The sequence below is a fragment of the Phaseolus vulgaris genome, chromosome 7 (genome assembly GCF_000499845.2).
Source record: "Phaseolus vulgaris cultivar G19833 chromosome 7, P. vulgaris v2.0, whole genome shotgun sequence".
NCBI lineage: Eukaryota > Viridiplantae > Streptophyta > Magnoliopsida > Fabales > Fabaceae > Phaseolus > Phaseolus vulgaris.
In genome coordinates, this window is record NC_023753.2 from 4,795,125 (window position 1) to 4,819,230 (window position 24,106).

General features: G+C 32.0%; 3 protein-coding genes across 11 annotated transcripts; all 3 read left to right on the top strand.

Moving 5' to 3' along the window:
* Positions 1 to 4,694: 4,694 nt before the first annotated feature.
* LOC137827902 (probable serine/threonine-protein kinase WNK9) lies at positions 4,695 to 8,572 on the top strand. Of its 8 annotated transcripts, none has more exons than XM_068634268.1 (8): positions 4,695 to 4,974; positions 5,208 to 5,345; positions 5,443 to 5,480; positions 5,662 to 5,889; positions 6,025 to 6,248; positions 6,401 to 6,558; positions 6,657 to 7,098; positions 7,225 to 8,572. In XM_068634268.1, the coding sequence occupies exons 2-8, from the start codon at positions 5,271 to 5,273 to the stop codon at positions 8,256 to 8,258; spliced, it is 2,199 nt and encodes a 732-aa protein (XP_068490369.1). In that variant the 5' UTR covers positions 4,695 to 4,974; positions 5,208 to 5,270; the 3' UTR covers positions 8,259 to 8,572. The 8 variants fall into 8 exon arrangements, with proteins under 8 accessions (XP_068490369.1, XP_068490372.1, XP_068490373.1 ...); XM_068634271.1 differs by having other exon boundaries at positions 6,028 to 6,248; XM_068634272.1 differs by having other exon boundaries at positions 4,743 to 4,963; positions 6,028 to 6,248.
* A 4,439-nt stretch (positions 8,573 to 13,011) lies between these two features.
* Positions 13,012 to 17,871, top strand: LOC137828592 (pentatricopeptide repeat-containing protein At2g22070). 2 transcript variants are annotated; one of them, XM_068635232.1, is made up of 3 exons: positions 13,012 to 15,936; positions 17,170 to 17,266; positions 17,373 to 17,871. In XM_068635232.1, the coding sequence occupies exon 1, from the start codon at positions 13,242 to 13,244 to the stop codon at positions 15,600 to 15,602; it is 2,361 nt and encodes a 786-aa protein (XP_068491333.1). In that variant the 5' UTR covers positions 13,012 to 13,241; the 3' UTR covers positions 15,603 to 15,936; positions 17,170 to 17,266; positions 17,373 to 17,871. The 2 variants fall into 2 exon arrangements, with proteins under 2 accessions (XP_068491333.1, XP_068491331.1); XM_068635230.1 differs by having other exon boundaries at positions 17,170 to 17,871.
* Positions 17,872 to 20,647: 2,776 nt separating this feature from the next.
* On the top strand, positions 20,648 to 24,083 carry LOC137828351 (imidazoleglycerol-phosphate dehydratase, chloroplastic-like). Its single transcript, XM_068634876.1, has 8 exons — positions 20,648 to 21,061; positions 21,154 to 21,278; positions 21,724 to 21,828; positions 22,156 to 22,248; positions 22,884 to 22,958; positions 23,104 to 23,166; positions 23,483 to 23,592; positions 23,902 to 24,083. The coding sequence occupies exons 1-8, from the start codon at positions 20,674 to 20,676 to the stop codon at positions 23,927 to 23,929; spliced, it is 987 nt and encodes a 328-aa protein (XP_068490977.1). The 5' UTR covers positions 20,648 to 20,673; the 3' UTR covers positions 23,930 to 24,083.
* Positions 24,084 to 24,106: the final 23 nt, after the last annotated feature.

A 24,106-nucleotide genomic window follows, 5' to 3' on the forward strand; every position in this document is an offset into this window, starting at 1 on the left:
TTGAACTTTGTCTTTAAGCTGATTGACAAAATCAGATTACGACTATTATATTGAAAATATATATGAAGCTATTTGAAGAAACCAGAGCAATAAATTGTGATTTTGTTCTTTTGATTTTAGCTCTTGTCGTGGACATAATCCAAGTCCAAAGATCGGATAACACTAGAATGTTTTTCTTTTTCTTAAAATGTGTTAGTTCCATAAGATCTGAGATTATATAACTTTGTAAGAGGATTCTTTGGCACATTGCTGAGCTAATGCATGCTAACTCAACATGCAGCTATTTTTTTATATAAAAAGACAAAAACTTCAGACATATTTATATTAAGAACTCATTTCTTAATATTTCACCCCTTCATCAAAAAACAGTCTTTGAAACATGTTTTTTTATTGGTTGAGATTCATTTGCAGTTATAAAACTATGAAATTTATAGAATGAGTTTAAAAATTCCTTGATTTCTACTAACAATAAAATATTTTAAAAATGTGTTGCTGTGGTAGTTGTTAGCCTTTCTCAACAAACAAAACAACCCTACTTGGTTCAGAGACAAACAGCAATAAACAACTCTCTTTTATACTCAGAGAGTTTAACAGACCACCATCACATGCTATGCTATAGATTAGGTAGGTTTGAATTTTCACATAAAACAAGCAAGCTAAAGTAAAACAAATGAAAAGATAGTGATTTAACTTGGTATCATAATATAGTGTTCATATATAAAGTGAATAGTTTCTTATTATAATTTTAAAATTGTTTAATTTCACAAAATATTATTTTCTCTTTTCAATTATAATTTAGTATATAGTTCTCGACATATTAATACTCATTTAAATATTCTCCTATAAAATATAATAAGAGAATTTCTCCATCATATTGGTGAAAATATGTAAAAGCTAGTTATGCTAGAAAGCGTGTATCATTTGTTTCTTATGACAACCAACATACTATTAGTTTCTTTCTTTTAAGTTATTGACCAATTTTTAATCCACAGTATAAGAATTAAAAAGATTTTTTTAAGTTTTATCGTTCAATAATAAAAAATTATAAATGGTTTTATACTATTTTTCATTTTAATAAAAATACACCTAAAAGCACAAGTGTTTCTAGCTGTCCCAAGCCACCATCATTTTTTCCTTATCTGGCTGCCACCGCCCTCTATATGATGGTCGGCAGACATGTATGTGGGCTCCAGGCATAGCTTCCTACAAAAGCACTTTAAATATTTAGGTCTCTTTGTGTGGTGATAAAACTTTCTAACAAGGATTAGGTTAAGGGTTTATTTGGATTTATTTTCAACATTTATAAAAAAATAGAAGAAACTTAAAACAATTTTTTATATCACTTTTAAAATTAAATCTAAATTATGAATGTGTTTTGAAAATTTTTCCGTACATTTTTATATATATTTTTTTAATTTCAATAATACTCTTTTGAGTATCTTGAAGAGTGTGGCGTTTTTCTCATTTTTAAGTGGTGGTGGTGCTTTGTGGTGGTTGATGATGACTGGTAGTGAACATTGGTGATTGAGATAAGTTTTGTGATGTTTTTACTAGTAATGGTTGTGTTTTTATTCACTTATTTTTTTATTTTTTTGAAAATCACAAAACTTTAAAAAAATCAACTAGGTGCAAAAATAGAATATAAAACTCTTAAAAAATTATCTTAAAAAAGTCTAATACAACGAATCTTCTTATCACACACTCAAATGGTAGGATTGCTCTTGTTGAAACTGGAAAAGAATGAAAGTATTGACCTATATATGTATCGTTTTTGTTAATATATAGGTTTTAGTCTAGTCCCCCATATTTATTTGTATTTCATTTCTTTTGTCTTTTAATAATATTTTTTTTTTATGTGATGGCAGATGATTGTTGTTACTTGGGGTGTCAGTTTAGCTGAGATGTCATGTTTCATAATAATATCTAACATGAAAACTTTTATAAAAAAAACTCTTAATCAAATTAACTATTTTTTTAAAAGAAAAATAGAGTAAAATTGTAGTAATAGACAATATTTCAACATTTAATATCATATTTAGATATTATATTATTGCATGAAGTAATGATGGATTTTATTATTTACTAATTTTTATGAAGTTTTTCTTTCAAAACACATTTTTTTATCCATACAATTTAAATACGGTACCGGTGAGGGTCGTACGACTGATGTCATGTCTTGGTCCTCATCACTGGACCGACCGAGGTGAAGGCCCACGTCCATAGGGTCAATCGATAGCACAAATCCAATTACGCTCAATCAAGGTAAGCGAAGTTAATCCATGATTAAGAGTTAGGTAATGTATCCCTAAGCATGGCCCAACTCCCTAATTCGGCCCAATAAGATAGGCACACTAAAATAATATAAATAGCACATATTCTAATAATCAAGTATGTCATCGTATACAGTGTTATGAGAATCGAGTGTTGAATACCTTTGCTGACTTGAGCGTTGAAGTGTCTTTTGCAAGTACCCTCCGAGTCTCGATTACGATAAGACCGAGATTCGAGACTAGGAATGAAGAGAGAGGAGTTTGCAAAGAAAGAAGTTAAAGGACAGTATTAAGAACTCTACAACTGCTGAGGTACTCATATATGCAATTGAGATAGATCAAACCAACCAAATTTTACATTAAATTACTAGAGATCATAATAAAATGGTACATCAATCAATAATACTACAACTTTTCAATTTATCTAATTCAATTTCAACAAACTCAATAAATACATTAAAACATATTCCACTAACATTGAACATCCAACTATTTTATATCACTTATTAGTTCAAAACGCATCTATTTCACTCAAATGTTCGTTCATTGGAAGACATTTCAGGAAAGTGACAAAGTCACTTCATATTCATATATTCAAACCTACCTAAGGTACTGTTAAAAAGTAAAACTAGTTTTCATTACCTAATTAAACAGTTGAGTATCAATCTTAACCAATGATTTAAATACATTACTAAAACCCTAAACTAATAGAAAATAATCATAAAACCACATATATCACATGTAAAACACGTTTATTTAGGTACAAGAAAACTCAAAACTAGCTCAAAAGAAAAAAAAGTGGAATTGAATTTACTCTAATAAAAAATATGACCGGATAATTTTATTCTATTCACTGTGATGAGTCTAAAGATAGTCTTTGATTGTCAATATGATGAATGATGAAATAAAAAATCTAAAGAAAAAGTAGAAGAGAAATATTTTTTAAAATGGTGATTATATTAAAATAAAACCTTAATAATTAGTTTTATTAATTTATATAAACTTTTCACTTTAATAATAAAATATTTTAATATATTATTTATATTTTATGGTCCTTACATACATACTTGGAAAAGAACACAAATTAAATTTAACAACTATATTATTAAAAAAAATGAGGTTCAAAATCAATTATGATAAAAAAAAAATTAACGATGTCGACATTTGGTATCGATTATAACCACTCCTATTTGAAGGAAAAAAATCTTGAAAAGGAATTTAGAATCCAGATAAAAGTTTGATAACTAAATTATAAAATACAGAAAAAAGCAAAAATAAAATTTGAGGTTGGAAAGCAATTCCCTTCCGAAAATCCAGAAGCATAGCCAAGTTGAAAGGGTAGGCCTAGCTAGAGTTCAAGAGCACTGGTCCCCCTTTCTTTATCAGAACCCCCTAATATGGTTATGGGCCCTCCCACTCACTTCTTAACTACTTATCTCTCCTCTTCCAATCACCACTCCTCCTAACTCTATTCACTTTTCGCATATATACCTTTAAGTTTCTCTCATCAAACCCACTTTCTGCAATTTTGTCAAATTTTCTTTTCATATATCAAAATAAGCACTTTAAGGAAATTATAGAAATTCACAAATTAGGTTTGACAAATACGACTTTAAAATAAAAAGTCATACTTTTAATACACAAATTATAAAAAATGAAAATAGAAGTCATATATGTATTGTTAGGCGAAAAGGTCAACCGAAAGATTATGTCGAAAGTTCAAACCGAAAGATTGAATGTAAAAAATATAAATAAATAAAATTATAAATGCTTATTGTAGCAAAATGCATAATGATATGTTCAAATTAATAGGTGTGTGTTTAAAAAAGATATTAGGTACAAAAATAAAAACCCAAATAGGTTCTTCCTATAAGAGAACATTATAAATATGTCATTAATCTAAGAAGTATGTAGAGTGATTTATCTGATAATTATATCAAACTGATTCTGACTTTGGCATCAAAGTGTCTTACAGGTACACACACCTAACCGTAAGAGGAAATCTAGAGGAAAAGTGGAGAGATTCAGTTGATCTAGCCCAACCTAATAAACTTGTCAATCATAAGTCCAATCTAAAATATGAGTGAATCGAAAGTCCAACCCAAAAAATTCAGATATTGATATTTCTGTAAATTTATACAAATTTTGATAAACTAAAAAAAAATCACACCAATTTGTGAAAGGCCACTACTTTTCTAGTAGTTTGGTGATCATTTAGACCAAGCCCTTGTGTGCAACTTTTTTTTGATAACTCCTAACTAAAATATGATGTATTACCTGTTGTTGTCCACAATGCAGAACTAAAAAAGGAAGCCACCGTTGGAGAGAAGTAACATTGGTTGATAAAGTTCACTAAAATAGTAACAATAGCAAAGGACACCCAAATTCCTAACTATAAAAGGTTTTCATAAATTTCAATTATGCAACAAAGTCTAACCTTCCATAAATGCACAGGACCCAAATTCTCCTCCCGTGCTTAGAGCACCACATAAAATATTTGTTTAAAATGAAAGCCTATAAAACATTGGTTGGTCCATGCAGTGCAAGCTGTTTCATTAGAGAGTGATAATGGTTTTACAGCTCGTGATGAGATGTAAAAAGAGGAGGCTGGAAGAAAAGGGGAGAGAGAGAGAGTGTGTGTGCTTGCTTGTGTTTGTCAGTTACTGTCAGAGAAGCGTGGTGGTAGATTAGAGGTATGACTGAGGTATCACTCTCCTACCTTGTGAAGCATTTCCTTGTTGTTTAGGTTAGTTGGCACTTGGCAATAACTTTGTCTGTTTCATGGACCTTCCTAGGCTCTCTCTCTCTCTCTCTCTCTCTTCATCCACAGAAAACCAAAGTAATTAGTCATCACACTTTCCAATATTCCTTCTAGTATGCATTGACAAAACTACTATTTTTTTTCCTCTCTTCTCGTGTTCTTTATCTCTCTCGCAGAAGAGGAAGTAAAAGTCTTCATAAACTAAAGCAAAGGAGAGAACAGATAATAAGAAACAAAGCATGAATGGTGTTGCATGTGTTGAGGCAGAGTGCTGTGAGTTTGTGGAAGCTGATCCCACAGGAAGATATGGAAGAGTATATATGCCTTTCCTTTTACTCATAAACATTTGTTAGTTCTTTATGTTCCAATTCTTTTGTTTTGATTCCGGGATTTGAATTTCATGTTTGGCAGTACAATGAAATTCTCGGCAAAGGAGCTTCCAAGACAGTGTATGCATGATATCCTTAATCTCTTGGTTTTCAGCATACCCACCTCCGAGTTTTTCAAACAAAATCTTTTAACTACTTGAGATGTTCTCCATTTTGTTGTTTGAGTGAAACAGTTATGTTGGTTTCAACAAAATGAGTTTTTTCTCTCTCTTTTTTATGAGACTAGATGCATTTGTTGCAGCTACAGAGCATTTGACGAGTATGAAGGGATAGAAGTAGCATGGAATCAAGTAAAGCTTTTTGACTTTTTGCAGAATCCTGAAGATCTTGAGAGGTTATACAGTGAAATCCATCTTCTCAAGACATTGAAACACAAGAACATCATGAAGTTCTATACTTCCTGGGTTGATACTGCCAACAGACACATTAACTTTGTCACTGAGATGTTTACCTCTGGGACTCTAAGACAGTAAGCCATCTCCTTATCTTTATGCATGTAAGCGTATATGAATATCTTCCATTGAATGATTTGTTCGGGTAATTCTAGCTTCTGCTTCTATGTTTTGCTTACAAATAGGTATGCTTATTATATTCATTGTATAAGCAGGTACAGACTTAAGCACAGACGGGTTAACATCAGAGCTGTTAAGCATTGGTGTAGGCAGATTTTGGAAGGGCTTCTGTATCTGCACAGCCATGATCCTCCTGTGATCCATAGAGATCTCAAGTGTGATAACATTTTCATCAATGGCAACCAAGGGGAAGTCAAAATCGGTGATCTTGGCCTTGCTGCGATTCTCCGCAAATCTAATGCTGCTCGTTGTGTTGGTGCGTAGAAAAGCAGCATGAAAGCCTTTGATTATATTCCAAAAGATGAATATGAAAATGTTACTTTCCACTATGATAATTAGTTTTCTATGTCTGCACACTTTGCCAGGTTAAAACTCTGTGTTTGCTTTTTCTTCTTTGTTTTACTCCAGGCACACCTGAGTTTATGGCTCCGGAAGTTTATGAAGAGGATTACAATGAGTTGGTTGACATATACTCTTTTGGAATGTGCATATTAGAGATGGTCACTTTTGAATATCCTTACAGTGAATGCAGCCATCCTGCTCAAATTTACAAGAAAGTTGTATCTGTATGAAGCAAAAGTTGTTCTTTTATTTAATTTACCTCGATTCATTGTCCTATTTGATTCTTCATCTTTGTCCACTAATCTGCATGCATATTTTACAGGGGAAGAAACCAGAAGCTCTTTACAAAGTAGCCAATCCCGAGGTAAGGCAGTTTGTAGAGAAATGCTTAGCAACTGCGTCCCTCAGACTTTCAGCTAAGGAACTCTTGGAGGATCCTTTTCTACAAATTGATGATTATGGATTTGACTCCAAAGTAGTGCAGTATCAAAGATATTGCTATGAAGTAACCCCATTAATCAGACAGCCTTTGAATGGAATTTATAGCATTAACAACACCTCATTCAGTGGGTACATTCATAATCTTGGTGGTTATGGACCCTTATCTGAATTGGATTATCATCAAGACGATTTTGAATCAAGTGAAATCGGTCTCTTTGATTGTGAAGAGGATGACAATTTGGCTAAGGTTAACACCACAATCAAAAGTAGAAGAAGAGAAGATGATGGCATCTTTTTGAGACTCAGAATAGCAGATAAGGAAGGTTAGCATTTCAATTTCTAATTTTCTTTTGGAACTCTTAGTCTTTGATTATTCTATATTCTGTTGTTCTTCTGATGCTTGCTGCATAAGCAAATAAGCGAAATTAACTAAGGATTCCTCTAAATAGGTAGAATTCGAAACATCTACTTCCCATTTGACATTGAGACTGATACTGCATTCAGCGTTGCAAATGAAATGGTAGCTGAGCTTGACATAACTGATCAAGATGTAGCAGATTTAGCAAATATGATAGACAATGAAATTGCAACATTGGTTCCGGAGTGGAGGACAGGAGCCAGAATAGAGGAAAAGTCAGAATGTTCAAGTGCAGGTGTCTGCCTCAATTGTGCTGCAAACGGTTACTTGTTTGATCATGTATCATCAAATAATCCATGTGGCAAGAACCTTCAATTTCTTCATTGTTCTAAAACTGGATGTGCTGCAATTCATGGCCGATTTGAAGAGATAACATACCAAGTTGAAGGGTCTGCAACAAGTGGTACCGAAGGTGCACTGGATGCATCAAGCCGTTCAGATGGCATTCATTATACAGATATTTGGGCTCAGAGAGATGAACCAGAGTTATACAATGAAGAGTTAAAGGACATACACTGTGACCAAACTCACGAGGTAACAAACCCCTTGAACATCAAGGAGGAAGGAAAAACTGTTAATGTGTATGGAGAAAGTGATCTCAATACCAAAAAGCCTCATTCAAACCCTGCACCAAATTGTGTTATATTGGATTATGAAAATGAAATTAGGCAAGAACTAAGATGGCTCAAAGCAAAGTACCAAATGCAGTTAAGGGAGCTTAGAGACCAACAACTGGGGGTGAAGCCAAAATTTATTTGCATATCTCCTGACACAGAAAAATTAAATTGTGGGAAAGATGGAATTCAGAGGTTATCAGCTATATCCAAATTGAAGACAGTAAAGATTAAACCACAATTGAGATCTATATTTTCTGGGAAGCATTTTCCCGTTGAAGACGAGAAATGCAACAATTATGCTGATCAAATGGTTCAAAATGTTGATGAGCTTAGTCAGTCTAACAGTCCTGAGCGAATGCTCACAGCCAAGAATTTCTTTACAGGAGCTTTCTTTCCACACTCACTTCAGAGGGCAACCTCCCTTCCTGTTGATGCAATAGATTTCTAGAATCTAGAAACCACCCAAGTTCATAATCATAAGTGGGCACCAAATGTAACTACATTAACTGATAGCCTGTTTTCTTAAATTTAGGGAAAGAAGATCAGAGCCTTGCAGTGATAGGATTTGCTCAAACGACCCTATCTCTTGTGGGCTCCCTTTTGCATTATGTTGACGTGACCTAGTATGAAAAATGCCAGATGTAAATCATGCACAGGCTAACATAGTCACATTAACGCAAGTACAGTTTTCCCTTGAGATGCTGAATTTCAGCTCCATCTCCTAAAGGATTATATACTATAGATGATATAGATGCTGTGTCAGTAAGATCTCTCAGTGCTCTCTATGAAATAAGTTTTTATCCATTTATCTATTCCTAACCTTTCTCACTAGTCTAGTGTAATGAGTAATAAGGCAGCTAAATAATGTTATAAATCAGATAAATTCTTGTATGGTTCTAAGCAACCAAGTTAAGTTTAAAAATAACTAATTAAATTTGACTATGTGATTGTTCGGGACTAACAATAACCTTTCCAGAGATGGAGGTACCATGTAACCAGATACTTGTACAACTAGGAAACTATCTAATTGTTAGTTCCTTCTTCCTTAGCAATGTGATAAACTGAAACTGATATAAAATATCAAAATTTCTAGTCCTTTATATTACTGAAAAGGTTCTCCATTTTGATAAATAAGGCCAAAGAGGAGCCTCAAAGGCAAAGAAGAAATGGTCCATCGATTTATGTGATGTTTAATGTTCTGCTGATATGAACAGCTAGGCCACATGTTTTGCATCTCGATATCTAAAACTGGCCAAAGTGGTAGATATTTGAAAGCTACAGATAAAGGTGGCTCTGACAAAATAGTATTGCCTAGTAAATAAGCACCCCTGCCTGCAAATTTTTCTGGCCAAAAAATGAACATAGCCATTAAAGGAATTTTCAAGATTAAGATTTAAAATAAACTGCAAAGGTCCATTTTTACTTAAGAAGTCACTTGTGTTCAAAAAATGATGTGAAGTGTTGTAATGAGTATAAATTGTATCTATCTCACTTCAGTTTCAATGTTTGTTTTCCTAACTCAAAATGATTTGTCAATTTTCCATGATTCTTATAGGTGTTATGTTTTCACCTGGCTCAAAGTTTCATTTAATTAAGTGGGTTTCTGGACCCACTTCGAAGGACATCAAACACATAGCTTTCGAGCATGAGTGATTTGGTGACCATTTCAAACACGCTTAAGGTACAAGAAAGAAAAAAGAAGAAGTTATGCTTATTGCTTTTTAAATATTTTAAAATTACTTCAAGATAAAATATTTAATCGTAAATTCTTATTTTAAATTTATTTGTTGTCATAATCAATGTTGCTAGAGTTTAAAATGAACACTTTAATAGAAAATAAAGAACAGCTCAATTATAAATTATATTTATAAGAAGTTATTATAAAAAGCATATTCCTCTAGTTTTAATATTATATATTTCTAACATGTATTAATAAAAATAATTATTTTAGTTGAATTTTCTTAAAACTATTTTCAATATACGTGTCTAAGTCAATGTTCTAAGTTTTCTATGTTTGAGCTATTTATGGGGCTAGAATTTTAAGTGTAAATTTGTATTTATATTGAATACATATGTGCTTAAATAGAAATATATGAAAAAAAGACTTAGATATTTATTGTTTTAAAGTTTTGAGTTAAAAATAATAAGTTAAACACAATTTTATTATAAGTTTTATTCTTAAAATAATGATAAATTAAATAGATTAATTATAATTTTAGTTATTAATAGAAAGAAAGTATGTATTTTTTTTATGAAGAGAGAATGTAAATATTGGTAGTGTTGTTGGTTACTCTCTTCATTAATGGTCTATTTGTTGATGTGATAGAAACACCCTAAATACTCTTTAGTAAGAAATGAGATGAAAGCAAATTCAAGAAGAAAAAAAAACACAAAAAAAAAACTTAAACTTTCAGAGTTTAAAAGTGTGAAGAAAGTTTGAAAAAAAAAACTTTTTTTAATAAATAAATCTTTATAATATAATTTACATTAATGATTTTGTAAATAAATAATCAAAACAAATATTAAAATAATAAATAAATACTAATATTTTATTTTAATAATATATTAAAGTGAATTATTTTTTATATTAAATTTAAATTAATTTATTATCATTTTAAAATAAAAAAATTTATATATTAAAATTTATAATAATTTATTTATTTTAATTTATTTTATATTTTTTTAAAAAAATTATATTACTTTTTTTTAAATTATCTTTTATTAATTATAAAGAATAAAATTTTAATTACATACACCTAACACATTACTCACACTCTTCTTTAAAAAAATCTTTATTTTCGTTCTATTTACTTTAATCAACTTCACATTCTTCTTATATTTTTTTCTCAAATTGAATGAGTGTTCCAAACAAAGCATAATGGTACTTATGGTAAAGATAGGGATTTGTCTGAAGCCTTGTACCAAGGACAGTGTACTCGCAGTGGCATATGCGAAAACAGAACATGGAAAATTGTAGGCCATTCAAATGCAATGAATCTCATCATAAACACAAGTACACTAATTCCTTTATTGTTTGCTTTATTCAGCCGCTTTAGAGTAAAAGCTGAATTATGAAACACCACCATTTCTTTATTCAAAATTAAATAATTCAACAAGCTGGGTACAAGTCATTAATTTTAGTATAATTGAACTCGTTCCTTTTAAAAAATTATATATAAAACAAAATCAAAACTTTATTAAAGGTAGTTATTAGTTTTCAAACAAAAATTAATCTATAAAACATAATACATATTTTGCATTGATAACATGTTACATATACTTGACAATATAGAAGATTGATAGTCCTAATTTAAGACTGGATATTACCAGTATAAATTTAACTTTGTTAGTAGTTAAGAGAGTTGTGAAAATTTTAATTTTTAGATTGTGTTTGGTTAAGGAGTATATTATGATTATTTATTTAATACTTTAACTATTTACATATAAATGGAATAATTATTTTAATGAACAATTTTGTATGCTCAATATTTTGAAAACAATTTACATTCATATAATTAACATAAACACCACTAACATAAAAAGCAGTGTATCACAATAATTAAAATAAAAAAAATCAAAATAGCAAGTCATATTCATATTAGTCAAAAGAAAATTCGATATAATATAATCTGAAAAAATAAAATAACACCTAATATAGTGGAAATAATTTGTTTACGGTGGTTCCCAACCAATGTATTCATATTTTATGTGATTATATAATTTTTTTTTATAACATTATACCTTAACCTTACATGGTAAATATTTAGAGGATAATGTTTTGTTTTTATAAAAAGATTAGTATGTTTTGTGGAAAAAGAATTTTGTTTGGATAAAAATTTTGTAAATAAATTACAATGTTATGAACATATGAAAGTAGTTTGACTATTTAAAATTAAATAATTTCATATTTGATCTAAAATGTGATTTTTTTAAATTATATTTTTTTTTTTTGTCTCCAAAACTTATGTACCTGTTTTTCATATTCTTTCTTTAGTTTGACATTGGTCAAGATATTATTAATTTGGTTGATGTCATATATTATTAGTTTACTATCATGTTTCTCTTTTCTTCTGACTTAAGTTGATTATGATTATTATTTGATCATCATGGTCAATATTATTATTTTTTCGATATTATTATGTTCTCAATTGGCATTAGTAAAAGTTTGTTTTAATACTAACGATGTTATTCAACTAATGTAAAATATTATTTTTTTAACATTATTATATATTATTTTTATTATTAATAATTAGGTTTTTTGTGTGTGTATTTCACGTTATCTCTTAACTAATTAATTAAGGTTCTCCTGTCCTTGTGATGATTTTTTTTTTAATATGAACTTGGACTTTCTATTAACACACAAGATTATTTTCCAACTAATACAAGTAGGAGTTGTTTAATTAATATTAATATGAATTATTTTCAAGTTGAGATTATTTATTCGCAAATGTGAACAATAATTAGTTTTCTAATATTCTCTTTAGAGTTTATTCAATTTAATGAAATTATTTTTTATAGTTGTTTTAATAAGACTTTTTCAAGGAATAGTTTTTTTTTTATATGTCTCCAAGGTCGAAGAACTAATTTTTGTATTTGTTGATAGCTAAAATACTCTATCCAAAAAATCAAAGTTTGATAAATTTAAACCATAGTATTCAAATAAAATAATTTAAGTTTAATATATTTGAATTTTATTTGAAAATTATAATTTTTTTCTATGTGAAGGTAAAATTTTGACCATAATAATTTCTCATAATGCTAAATTATTTTTACTAATGTAAATTTAATTCAACTTGATTTATTTAGGAGAAGACAAGGTTGTGGAAGGCAAAACAGAAGTCTGTAATTTTGGGTAATTTTACTGATATGATGAGATTTTGTTAAAATTTATGGGGCAGAAGAGTATGATATTATTGGCAGACATATCCATACAAAAAACATTCGCAATCAATAAAACAACACATTCTTAATCCATTGAAAAATATTATTATTTATCTAGAATATATATATATATATATATATATATATATATATATATATATATATCAATTGACTCTTTTATATGAATAAATAGTATAAAAAAGTAGATGTGACGTCAAAACATTACTAATTTTTAGATAAAATCATAAATATTTTAGTACATTACAATATTACATAATTATTTTGTTTTATTAACACCAATAAATCTACTACAAATTTCCCATCTTATTTTTCAGATCAATGTGAGCTCACTCTCCCACATTTTTCTTTCTCTCTTTGATCCAAACTCACCCATGAGTGCAGGGAGATAAGAAATTCTACTATACAACAATTCCACAAGGCTGAGTTTGAAGGCAAGGAAACGAAAGTAGTGTTTGAAAAACTGTTGGGGAAGCCTTGATGCTGGTGCAACTTTGGGAGGGAGACACTGCCACCACTTCAACACCACTTGATGCTTGTGTTGATGCAAAACCCGAACCCTCCCTCCCCTTCCGACAAATGGCCCTTCCTTCTCCAATCCGCAATCAAATCCCGGGATCCCTTCCTGGGAAGATGCATTCACGCTCCAATCATCAAACATGGCCTTTGCCTCGGCGTCTTCTTGATGAACAACCTCCTCAATTTTTACGCCAAAACCGGGTCCTTCTCCGATGCCCACCGCGTGTTCGATGAAATGCCCCTTAAGACCACCTTCTCATGGAACACCATTCTCTCCATGCACGCTAAGGGTGGCCACTTGGACTATGCACGCCAAGTGTTTGATGACATTCCCCAGCCAGATTCTGTGTCTTGGACCACCATGATAGTGGGGTATAACGACTTGGGTCTTTTCAATAGCGCTATTTACACGTTTCTTCGCATGGTTTCTTCTGGAATTTCTCCTACCCAATTCACATTTACCAATGTTATTGCCTCATGTTCTGCAAGTAAGGCCCTGAATATTGGAAATAAGGTTCATTCCTTTGTTGTTAAACTGGGGCTATCTGGGGTTGTTCCTGTGGCAAATTCACTGCTTAACATGTATGCAAAGTGTGGTGATTCTGTTAAGGCAAAGTTTGTTTTTGAGCGGATGAGGCTGAAGGACAAATCAACTTTCAATACTATGATTTCAATGCACATGCAGCTCGGTCGACTTGACCTAGCACTTTCTCTCTTTGATGAAATCAGTGATCCAGATATTGTCTCTTGGAACTCCATCATCACAGGGTACTGTCATCAGGGATATGACATCAAAGCCCTGGAAACATTTTCTTCTATGCTTAAGAGTTCATCTCTGAATCCGGATAAGTTCACTTTGGCAAGTGTTCTGTCAGCTTGTGCAAATCTCGAAAGCTTGAAACTTGGGAAACAAATCCATGCACATATTGTAAGAGTCGATATTGACATTGCCGGGCCAGTGGGGAATGCTCTGATTTCAATGTATGCAAAGTCGGGTGCTGTTCAAATTGCTCGAAGGATTGTACAATTAACTGGAACATCGAGTCTTAATGTTATAGCATTCACAGCACTGTTGGATGGCTATGTCAAAATTGGGGATCTAAACCCTGCAAGAGAGATATTTGATTCGCTGAAGTGTCCTGATGTAGTTGCATGGACTGCCATGATTGTTGGTTATGCGCATAATGGCTTAATTAGTAATGCTTTGGCTCTCTTTAGGTCGATGATAAGAGAAGGTCCAAAGCCAAATAGTTATACTTTGGCAGCACTATTAAGTGTCTTCTCAAGCTTGGCTTCTCTGGATCATGGTAAGCAGCTTCATGCAGTTGCTATAAGATTGGAAGAAGCATCATCAATTTCTGTGGGTAATGCATTAATTACCATGTACTCAAGATCTGGTAGCATCAGAGATGCTAGGAAAATATTCAATCAGATATGCTCCTACAGGGATACATTGACTTGGACTTCCATGATTTTGGCTCTAGCTCAACATGGACTTGGAAATGTGGCCATAGAACTGTTTGAAAAGATGTTGAAAATTAACCTAAAGCCTGATCACATTACTTATGTTAGTGTGTTGTCTGCTTGCACACATGTGGGATTGGTAGAACAGGGTAAAAGTTACTTTAATTTGATGAAAAATGTTCATAACATTGAACCCACCTCTAGCCACTACGCATGCATGATTGACCTTCTTGGGCGTGCTGGATTGCTTGAAGAAGCATATAATTTTATCAAAACTATGCCCATTGAACCAGATGTGGTAGCCTGGGGTTCACTTTTGTCTTCTTGTAGGGTTCATAAAAATGTTGATTTGGCTATAGTAGCAGCTAAAAAGTTGCTTTTTATTGATCCCAATAATAGTGGGGCTTACTCAGCACTTGCTAATACACTTTCAGCCTGTGGTAAATGGGAGGATGCTGCTAAGGTTAGGAAGTCAATGAAGGACAGAGCAGTAAAGAAAGAACAAGGATTCAGTTGGGTTCAAATCCAAAACAAAGTCCATACTTTTGGGGTTGACGATGCACTTCACCCGCAAAGAGATGCAATCTACCGTATGATTTCAAAAATATGGAATGAGATAAAGAAAATGGGCTTTATTCCTGACACCAATTCTGTATTGCATGACCTGGAACAAGAAGTGAAAGAACAGATCCTTAGACATCATAGTGAAAAACTTGCCATTGCATTTGCATTAATAAATACTCCAGAGCATGCTACACTGAGGATCATGAAGAACCTTAGAGTTTGTAATGACTGCCATTCTGCCATAAAATACATCTCTAAGCTAGTGAAAAGAGAAATTATAGTTAGAGACACAACCCGATTTCATCATTTCAAGGATGGTTCTTGCTCTTGTCAGGATTATTGGTAGAAGAAACGGTTAAATTTGGTGTAGACTACAATTTGACCAGGGGTTTCATGGCACATTGAACTGAAAGCATAAATTTGCCATTTCTTTCTATCCACATCTTTGGATCCGTGTCTGCACCCACTTGGTGTGGGTCTGGCCAGAAGCCACAATATATACGTTCTGCGTTTCTACAGTTTTGACGACGAAAGAATATTTATGATTGAGACAATCAAGATAGCAGAAGAAGTCTCACTACCAAAGTGGTCATTTTCAGCAACTTGGGATTTGAATCAAATCAACCACTTCAGATAATTCAGTGACTCTCACGCTTGTCTTTAAAGGTTCTAACTTCTAGGTATGTGTAAAATCGATAACTAATTGATTGATGCCGCTTTAGTCTGGAAGTGATAACGTTATTCTATTTCATTTTAGTTTCAATTTAATTTTTATCTTTCTAGAAATATTCATTGATATATTATGCTAGAAACTATGCTATATTTACATGATTTTGTTATAAACCTCACTGCTATATTTTCTTTTACCATAAGTAAACTGTGTCCTTGTGTAGTAATTGTAGTACAATTTATGTTATTTAATATGTTCTGTAGTTAAACAATAAATAAAGCAATTTGCTTGAGATTAGCATAAAATTAGGGCTATGTCTCGTATTGCTAACAATAAGACTCAAATCATTGTGTTTGTTTCTGTATTGTTTGAATAGTCTACTTATGTTACATTGTCTTGTTTGGTTTAAAGGTAGATTAACTTATTATAATGTTATGATTTTTCCTGCTTTCTGCCTAAGATATTTTATTTCATTTCTAATATGAAGTTCTTTAGCTCTATTTTATCAGTTATAAACTTAATTCTTAAAGCCAGTTTGGTTAGAGGGGAGACTTGCTCTAATATTGGGATTCTGTCTTGGTCACAGAAATGTTAGTGGGTAAAATGAAACTAGATTAATCTTTTGTAAGGAAGCTATGATGCAGTAAGGGCAAAAGGAATAAAAATAAATGAGGGGCCACTGTATAGGATAGAGACTACTGAGAAGAACTAACAAGTTGTTTCTCGTGTGATTGAGCATTGGCTTGCATTATGTGCCGGCCGGAGTGAACGAATTCCTTTTCGAGAAGTTGCTCCATCATGGTCAGAACATGAAATCTTGGAGGAGGCATTCATCACAAGTGTTATTTTGGCCTTTAAATGTATTTATATATTTTAAGAATAGTACATTATATTATAGTATACATTTTTTTTAAAATTTCAGAATCTATCTTTTGAGTGAGTGTCTAATAAAGCCGAATGGTAGTAGTCTAGCAGTCTAATCTAACACATCGTATTCTAAAAAGGATAAAAATCTGGTTTTTGGGCCGGGTTTGAGCACAAACACAGAATAACTCCCTGACAATCTGAGACCTCAATTTCCTTTTATAAGTCTGTAACATAACTTATGTAGTCATGTATTACTACAACTGTCACATAACCTAGAATATTAAGATAAAAATAAAGGCGTAAATTATAATTGTCTAAATCAAACATTGACCTGTCATATTCTTCGACTATTAACTCGGGCTAAATATCATTGCAGATTGCTTGAAGCTTTTATAACATGCGGATATTGTTCAATGACAATAGCCTATTCTACATCGTGGAAGTATACATCATGGACCAAAAAGCAATTTCAGGTGATATATTTGTACTGTTGCTGCAATTATTTCACTTTTTTCTTTATGATTTTCTGAACTCGAGTAACTTCAAAGTGGACCTAGGATGATCACACCTGTTATCCAGGTAAATTTTTATTATGTATTTACAAGCAAAAGACAACACTAATCTTCTGTTGTAAATCTGGGAGTATTGCAAATGATATTGCCGAAAGATGTTTTCTTCCCTGCGAGGATTGTGAAATCCATCTATAAGAAATCTATGAGGGTTTGCCGAAGAGGTTGCATGATATCTAGCTGAAGAACATTGCTGAAGTTGCAGAAATCTCGGACGGTTCATTCCTTCTTCTCCGCGAGTCAAAAGCTGTTTTAAGGATGACGCCGCTTTGTATCCCGCTTACCTCAGAAGCTTCCATATCTGGTGCCACCGGGATTGGTAATCTGCAGAGAGAGTCTCCTCCGTTTCCGGCGATCTTTACGAATCCCGCGGAATGACTAATTGTTTTTCTTTGAGCTTTCCCTTTTACCTATAAATAAGAGGCATGATATGCTCTAATGACACTGAAAGTTCAAGCTTCTCTCCTATTACTCTCCAAAATATAATATATTTATTGCTCTTTTCTTTACTCTTATTCTCTCATGTCCTCGATTTTACTCAGTTATTTGTTGATATCCTTAGATTACTGGAGAAGTTCCTATTGTATTTTTTTGGAAATTTGAGCAATGCATCACGTACGAATAAGTGATGCATTTGCATCACGTACGTATAAGTCTTGTTCTTTCGTGGTTTTTCAGCCTAATTTACTAAATCTTATACTATGTGTTCATTACTTAAGAAAACATAGATTCAAAATCAAGGTTTACTTACCTTTATTGTTTTTGAACTGTATTCCAACAACATTGCAGAGAACGGTTATGCCTTTTTCTATTTTAACTCGGAAAAGATTATGGAAAAGGCAATTCTGGAAGGGTACCCAATAAGTAACATATATGCAGGTTGAAGATACCACACTAAGTTGTTTCAATGCTGGGATGAAACGGACAGCAGTTGACCTTCTTACCCCCTCTTTATTTAGTTGGTATACAAACTTTCTTAGCTCTTCAATCTAATTACACTGTGATCTCAACGAAGATGGCCATTTTCTTGAATCTGAAGTCTGAACAACTTCACGAATAAGCAAGAGACTGAATAGAGAGAATTGGAACAAAAAATGAGAAATGTAACTTCCCATTGAAATTTTGAGCAGCCAAAGATACAGGTAACCTGTGAAAACATGTTATTGTGTTTTCTCCGTTAGAAAAAAAGCAAATGAGAGCCTTTATTTTCCTCTCATGCAAACTACTATTTCACGTTTCCTTTGGAAAAACTCAGAGCTATGCTTTATCTGTCAAATTTAGTGAAATAAAGGTTAGCCCATTATATAAATATTTTACGATGGAATATTAAAAATGGTTTCGTTTGATATCTAAATTAGAAAAAAAAAGAATCAAAGTTTAAATATACTTCTGGTCACAATAATTTTACGATTTCTAGTCCTAAATTTTGTATTGTACGTTTTAGTCATCAAGTTTGTTGAATTAAACAATCTTGGTCTAGAGTTACTCTAGCATCCATTTACCCGTTGTGGTCGCTGGCGAGCAATTTAATCATAATCATTTAAGTATTGGTCTTGAAAAGAAGTGTAATTATATGGCAAATTCTTCGTCCATCATATCATTTGCTTTTTTTTAAAAAAAGCAAATGAGAGCCTTTATTTTCCTCTCATGCAAACTACTATTTCACGTTTCCTTTGGAAAAACTCAGAGCTATGCTTTATCGGTCAAATTTAGTGAAATAAAGGTTAGCCCATTATATAAATATTTTACGATGGAATATTAAAAATGGTTTCGTTTGATATCTAAATTAGAAAAAAAAAGAATCAAAGTTTAAATATACTTCTGGTCACAATAATTTTACGATTTCTAGTCCTAAATTTTGTATTGTACGTTTTAGTCATCAAGTTTGTTGAATTAAACAATCTTGGTCTAGAGTTACTCTAGCATCCATTTACCCGTTGTGGTCGCTGGCGAGCAATTTAATCATAATCATTTAAGTATTGGTCTTGAAAAGAAGTGTAATTATATGGCAAATTCTTCGTCCATCATATCATTTGCTTTTTTTTTAAAAAAGCAAATGAGAGTCTTTATTTTCCTCTCATGCAAACTACTATTTCACGTTTCCTTTGGAAAAACTCAGAGCTATGCTTTATCGGTCAAATTTAGTGAAATAAAGGTTAGCCCATTATATAAATATTTTACGATGGAATATTAAAAATGGTTTCGTTTGATATCTAAATTAGAAAAAAAAAGAATCAAAGTTTAAATATACTTCTGGTCACAATAATTTTACGATTTCTAGTCCTAAATTTTGTATTGTACGTTTTAGTCATCAAGTTTGTTGAATTAAACAATCTTGGTCTAGAGTTACTCTAGCATCCATTTACCCGTTGTGGTCGCTGGCGAGCAATTTAATCATAATCATTTAAGTATTGGTCTTGAAAAGAAGTGTAATTATATGGCAAATTCTTCGTCCATCATATCAATTTTAATATGCATTCTACCTTTTTTTTAAATTATTTTCTATTCTAGATTTAAATCTGAAATTTAAAAAATACAATTCAAAAATCAAAATCTTGTTACAAAAAAGAAATCTGAATACAAAAAATAAATTTTGAAAAAGAAATTCTGAAACATAATTTGAAAATGCATTCTGAAAAAGAATTCATTATAAGAAACTCATTTCATAAGGTATCATCAAATATCTTATAGAATTTTTAAAAATCTCGTTCTAGAATATATTTAATGTGTTTTTGAAAGCTTGAAAATCTTATTGCATAAACTCTATTATTGAAATCATGTTCCAAAAATTCTAGAACATATCCAGAATAGGTAATATGAAAGTCACCTTTACAGTATGTAAATGGTTATTTTAAAAATTATGGGGTGTAGGAAGAAAAAGCTTTAGTGCAGCAATGGTGTTTGGGTTACACAATGATACTAGTCCTTCATTATCCTCAGAAAATCTATATTTTGAATTATACAATTGAAAATATAAAATATATTTCAGAATGTATCGAAACACAATTTTGTATTGTACATTATAGAATGCAAATTTTATAATCTTTTAACAAACTTATTTCAAGATAAACAAATATATTCTAGATTATAGAATCTAAAAATTAAAAATAACTTTCAAATTGTATAATCCGAAAAAAAAAATACTTATGGATTATGCAGAAACTTTTCTATATTCCACGATTTTAAAAACACTTTTAACTTCCAGATTGTAAAATCTTAAAAAACACTTTCAATATAAATTTTTATGTTTATGGAATGCAAAACAAATGTATGGAGGTGCAGGAAGAGATTCTCCCATCTTAGGTTTCAAAATGGACCTAGCAAGCCCTGTTATTTGGGCTCAAAATAATCTTGCAATTTATATGGGCCTGACATTCTTTTTGCCAAAATCTTCCCAAGTTTTTTTGTGGACCAAAATCACCCTCGGAGAAGATCGGCGCGGTGCTGCCGTTGTTGCTACACTCTCAATGGAACTATCTGCTGCTCGCTCTTTTCCAGCATCTCCTTCTTCGCCACTTCTCAATTCTAGGGTTAGGGTTTTCAACGCAATACCCAACCCCACGCCTTCACCTTTCCAAGCTTCAATCCTTTCGCTCAATCCACGCAAACTCACTCCAATGGATCTTACCAGAAACGTCTTTTCCGCTGCCGTGGTGGGAGACAATGATTCAGCGACGACGACTTTGCCTATTGACTCAGGTCAATGCAACCCTCTATTTCTAATCTTCACTTTTTGAGATTTTGCTTTTTCCAATGCGTTTTAATGCTCTATTTTTTTTCATCATTTTTAGGTGCTAGAATCGGAGAGGTTAAAAGGGTCACTAAGGAGACCAATGTATCAGTCAAAATAAACTTGGATGGTTCCGGGGTTGCTGATAGTAGTAGTGGAATTCCCTTCCTCGATCATATGCTCGATGTCAGTAATTTCAACTCAATTTTAGTGCATTATAGCTAAGGATGCTTTATGTTTCTGATTGTTTGTTTTTTTTGCTTTATTTACTTTTTAAATCCCGTTGTTGTTATCTGCCTCAAAATGTTATTTGAGATTTCAATCATTGTTCATATACATGTATGATGCAGAAAATAAATGTTATGGGAGCCAAAAAAAATCAATTAAAACATCAACTTAGAAAAAGACATCTAAAATGAAAATGCATATAATTTCATCAATGTTCGTGCTATAATAGATTAACGAACACGGTAATGTGGAATGAAAGAGATGAAAGGCTGGTTGGATAAGAGTTGAACTTTGTGATGAGGAGTCTATTTTCTGCTTGAAAACGGAACACTAAAGGCTACTGAGGATGTAAAACATTCAATGGAGATAATTTTGGAAACTAAACTTTGCTGTGGTTTTTCAGCAACTTGCTTCACATGGGCTGTTTGATGTACACGTAAAGGCTACAGGTGACATACATATTGATGATCATCACACAAATGAAGACGTCGCCCTTGCCATTGGAACAGTATGCAATCCATTAAATATGCTTATTCTTTCTTTCCTTTTTTGGTTTTCTATATTATATTTGTTATTTCAATTCAAACTAAAACATGCTTCATTATCTTGCATTGAAGATTGGTGCGCAATTTGTATCTTTATATACTTATATATTACCTTTTGCTTTCTATGCTCAATGGCATCTAAGTAATTGTTGATCATTTTAACAATTATAATGCTAATTCTAATCTTATAGCAACAGGGATTTGTAATTACACCGGTCTTTTTTTTTTTTAATAATTTTTCATTTATCTATCATGTTAAAACTAAGAGGTTTCTGTCACTACATCTTCAGGCTTTGCTACAGGCTCTTGGTGATAGGAAGGGTATTAACCGGTTTGGTGACTTCTCTGCTCCACTTGATGAGGCATTAATACATGTTTCGCTGGTAATTTGCATACTACCTGTAGAAATAGTAATTTATTGGTAAATTTTAACATGTGTTGTGGGAAAGTGTGATTTGTCATTGCTTATAAACACAGTAAATGGATAAACACACTTCAAAATGTGTTAGGACTTCTTCTATGTGCAACCTTAATAATTTTACGATGTCATATTTGTTATGTGCATAAATAAAATCAAATTACTCTTTAAAGTTTAGTTGCTTCGGGCAAAGAGGCTCCACATATATGAGCTTGTTGTGAGACTCGATCATAATCAGCTCTAGTAGTACTTATACACAATGCTTCTGAATTGAAATGAGGAAGTTCTTCTGTCCAATGTGATCACTATTACAAGCTTACTTTTTGACTATAAATTTATTTGCATAACTACATTAGAGCACCACATCAGTTGTTAGTTAGATGGTTGAAAGGACAGAAGTTTTGCTTAAATAGGAGTAGTAGTGGAGGGAATTAACATCTAACTTTTTAGCATTGGGTAAATAGAACAGCTGCATAGTTGTGAGGGGAAACCCTTGAATGAGAGGTCTTTCACTTTCTGTTCATCTTTTCGTCATGCAACAAAATTTCTCTTGTTTTCTTTCTTATTCTTCCATCATGAATTCCTTGCACACTTTTCCAGGATTTGTCTGGCCGGCCATATCTAGGTTATAATTTGGACATACCCACTCAGAGGGTTGGGACTTACGATACTCAGGTAGTATACCTGTTCAATTGCTTAGTTAAGTTTAGAATTCTGCTTTTCAAGCTTCTGATGTTTCCAGTGCTTCTTGTTCCTTTTGTCTTTTTACCTTTATTATTATTATATACTAATGAATCCAACTGGATATCCTCGTTTATAGTTGGTAGAACATTTCTTCCAATCATTGGTGAACACGTCTGGCATGACACTTCACATTCGGCAGGTATTAATACATAGAACTTTGGTCATCATCAGTTATAGTCATTCAATTTGTAAATATATTTGTGCATATCTTTATGAATTAAGCATACTGGATGTTATAGATGTTTAAGCTAGGATCTTTGATATATCTCATAGCCACATTGATGGAAGGCACAAATCCATCACACATAGGCTAGACAAATGAGATATTGTTTCTATATTCTTCGTGCATTGACAGATTGACTACATAATCCAACTTGGTGCTTATGCTTCTTTTCTAGTTGATGTTTTTTATTCTGAAAACATTGTAACAGAATATATATATATTCTGAGCGCAGCTTGCTGGAAAAAATTCCCATCATATTATTGAGGCAACCTTTAAAGCTTTTGCTAGGGCTCTTCGACAAGCAACAGAGTATGATCCACGTCGCCTTGGAACTGTACCAAGGTATGGTGCCTTTGATTTTGTGCTAAGATGACGATAGCTAGATTTCATTCGCCATATTATTTGCTTCTAGTATTACTTGAAAACCATTTATATTTCTCCTCTTTTTGTTTATAACAAAGATGATATCTCTGCTGCATAGGGTGAAACCAACTTAATGATTTGTCTTCAAATGATATAATAATCATTTTTGTTTGTTTTCATGCTTTGGATTTAATTTGCAATGTGTCTATGAAAACTATGTGAATTTCCATGAATGTGGTTGTCTTGTCATGTGAAAATCTAATACTATTAATCGATTTCTCTGCGCAGCTCGAAAGGGGTTCTGTCTCGTAGCTAATATCTGCTGGTGGACCTTCATATATTTTTGGTATATCAGAATTGGGTGTGATGATAAATGCTTGTTGTACGCATATTTATTTTAGAAATAAAATCATTTCTCTGGTGTACATTTAAAAATGAATAATGGGGAAAAAACTTTAGTGGTCTGGAAACTTGTTTATAGTCTCCTCTTCAA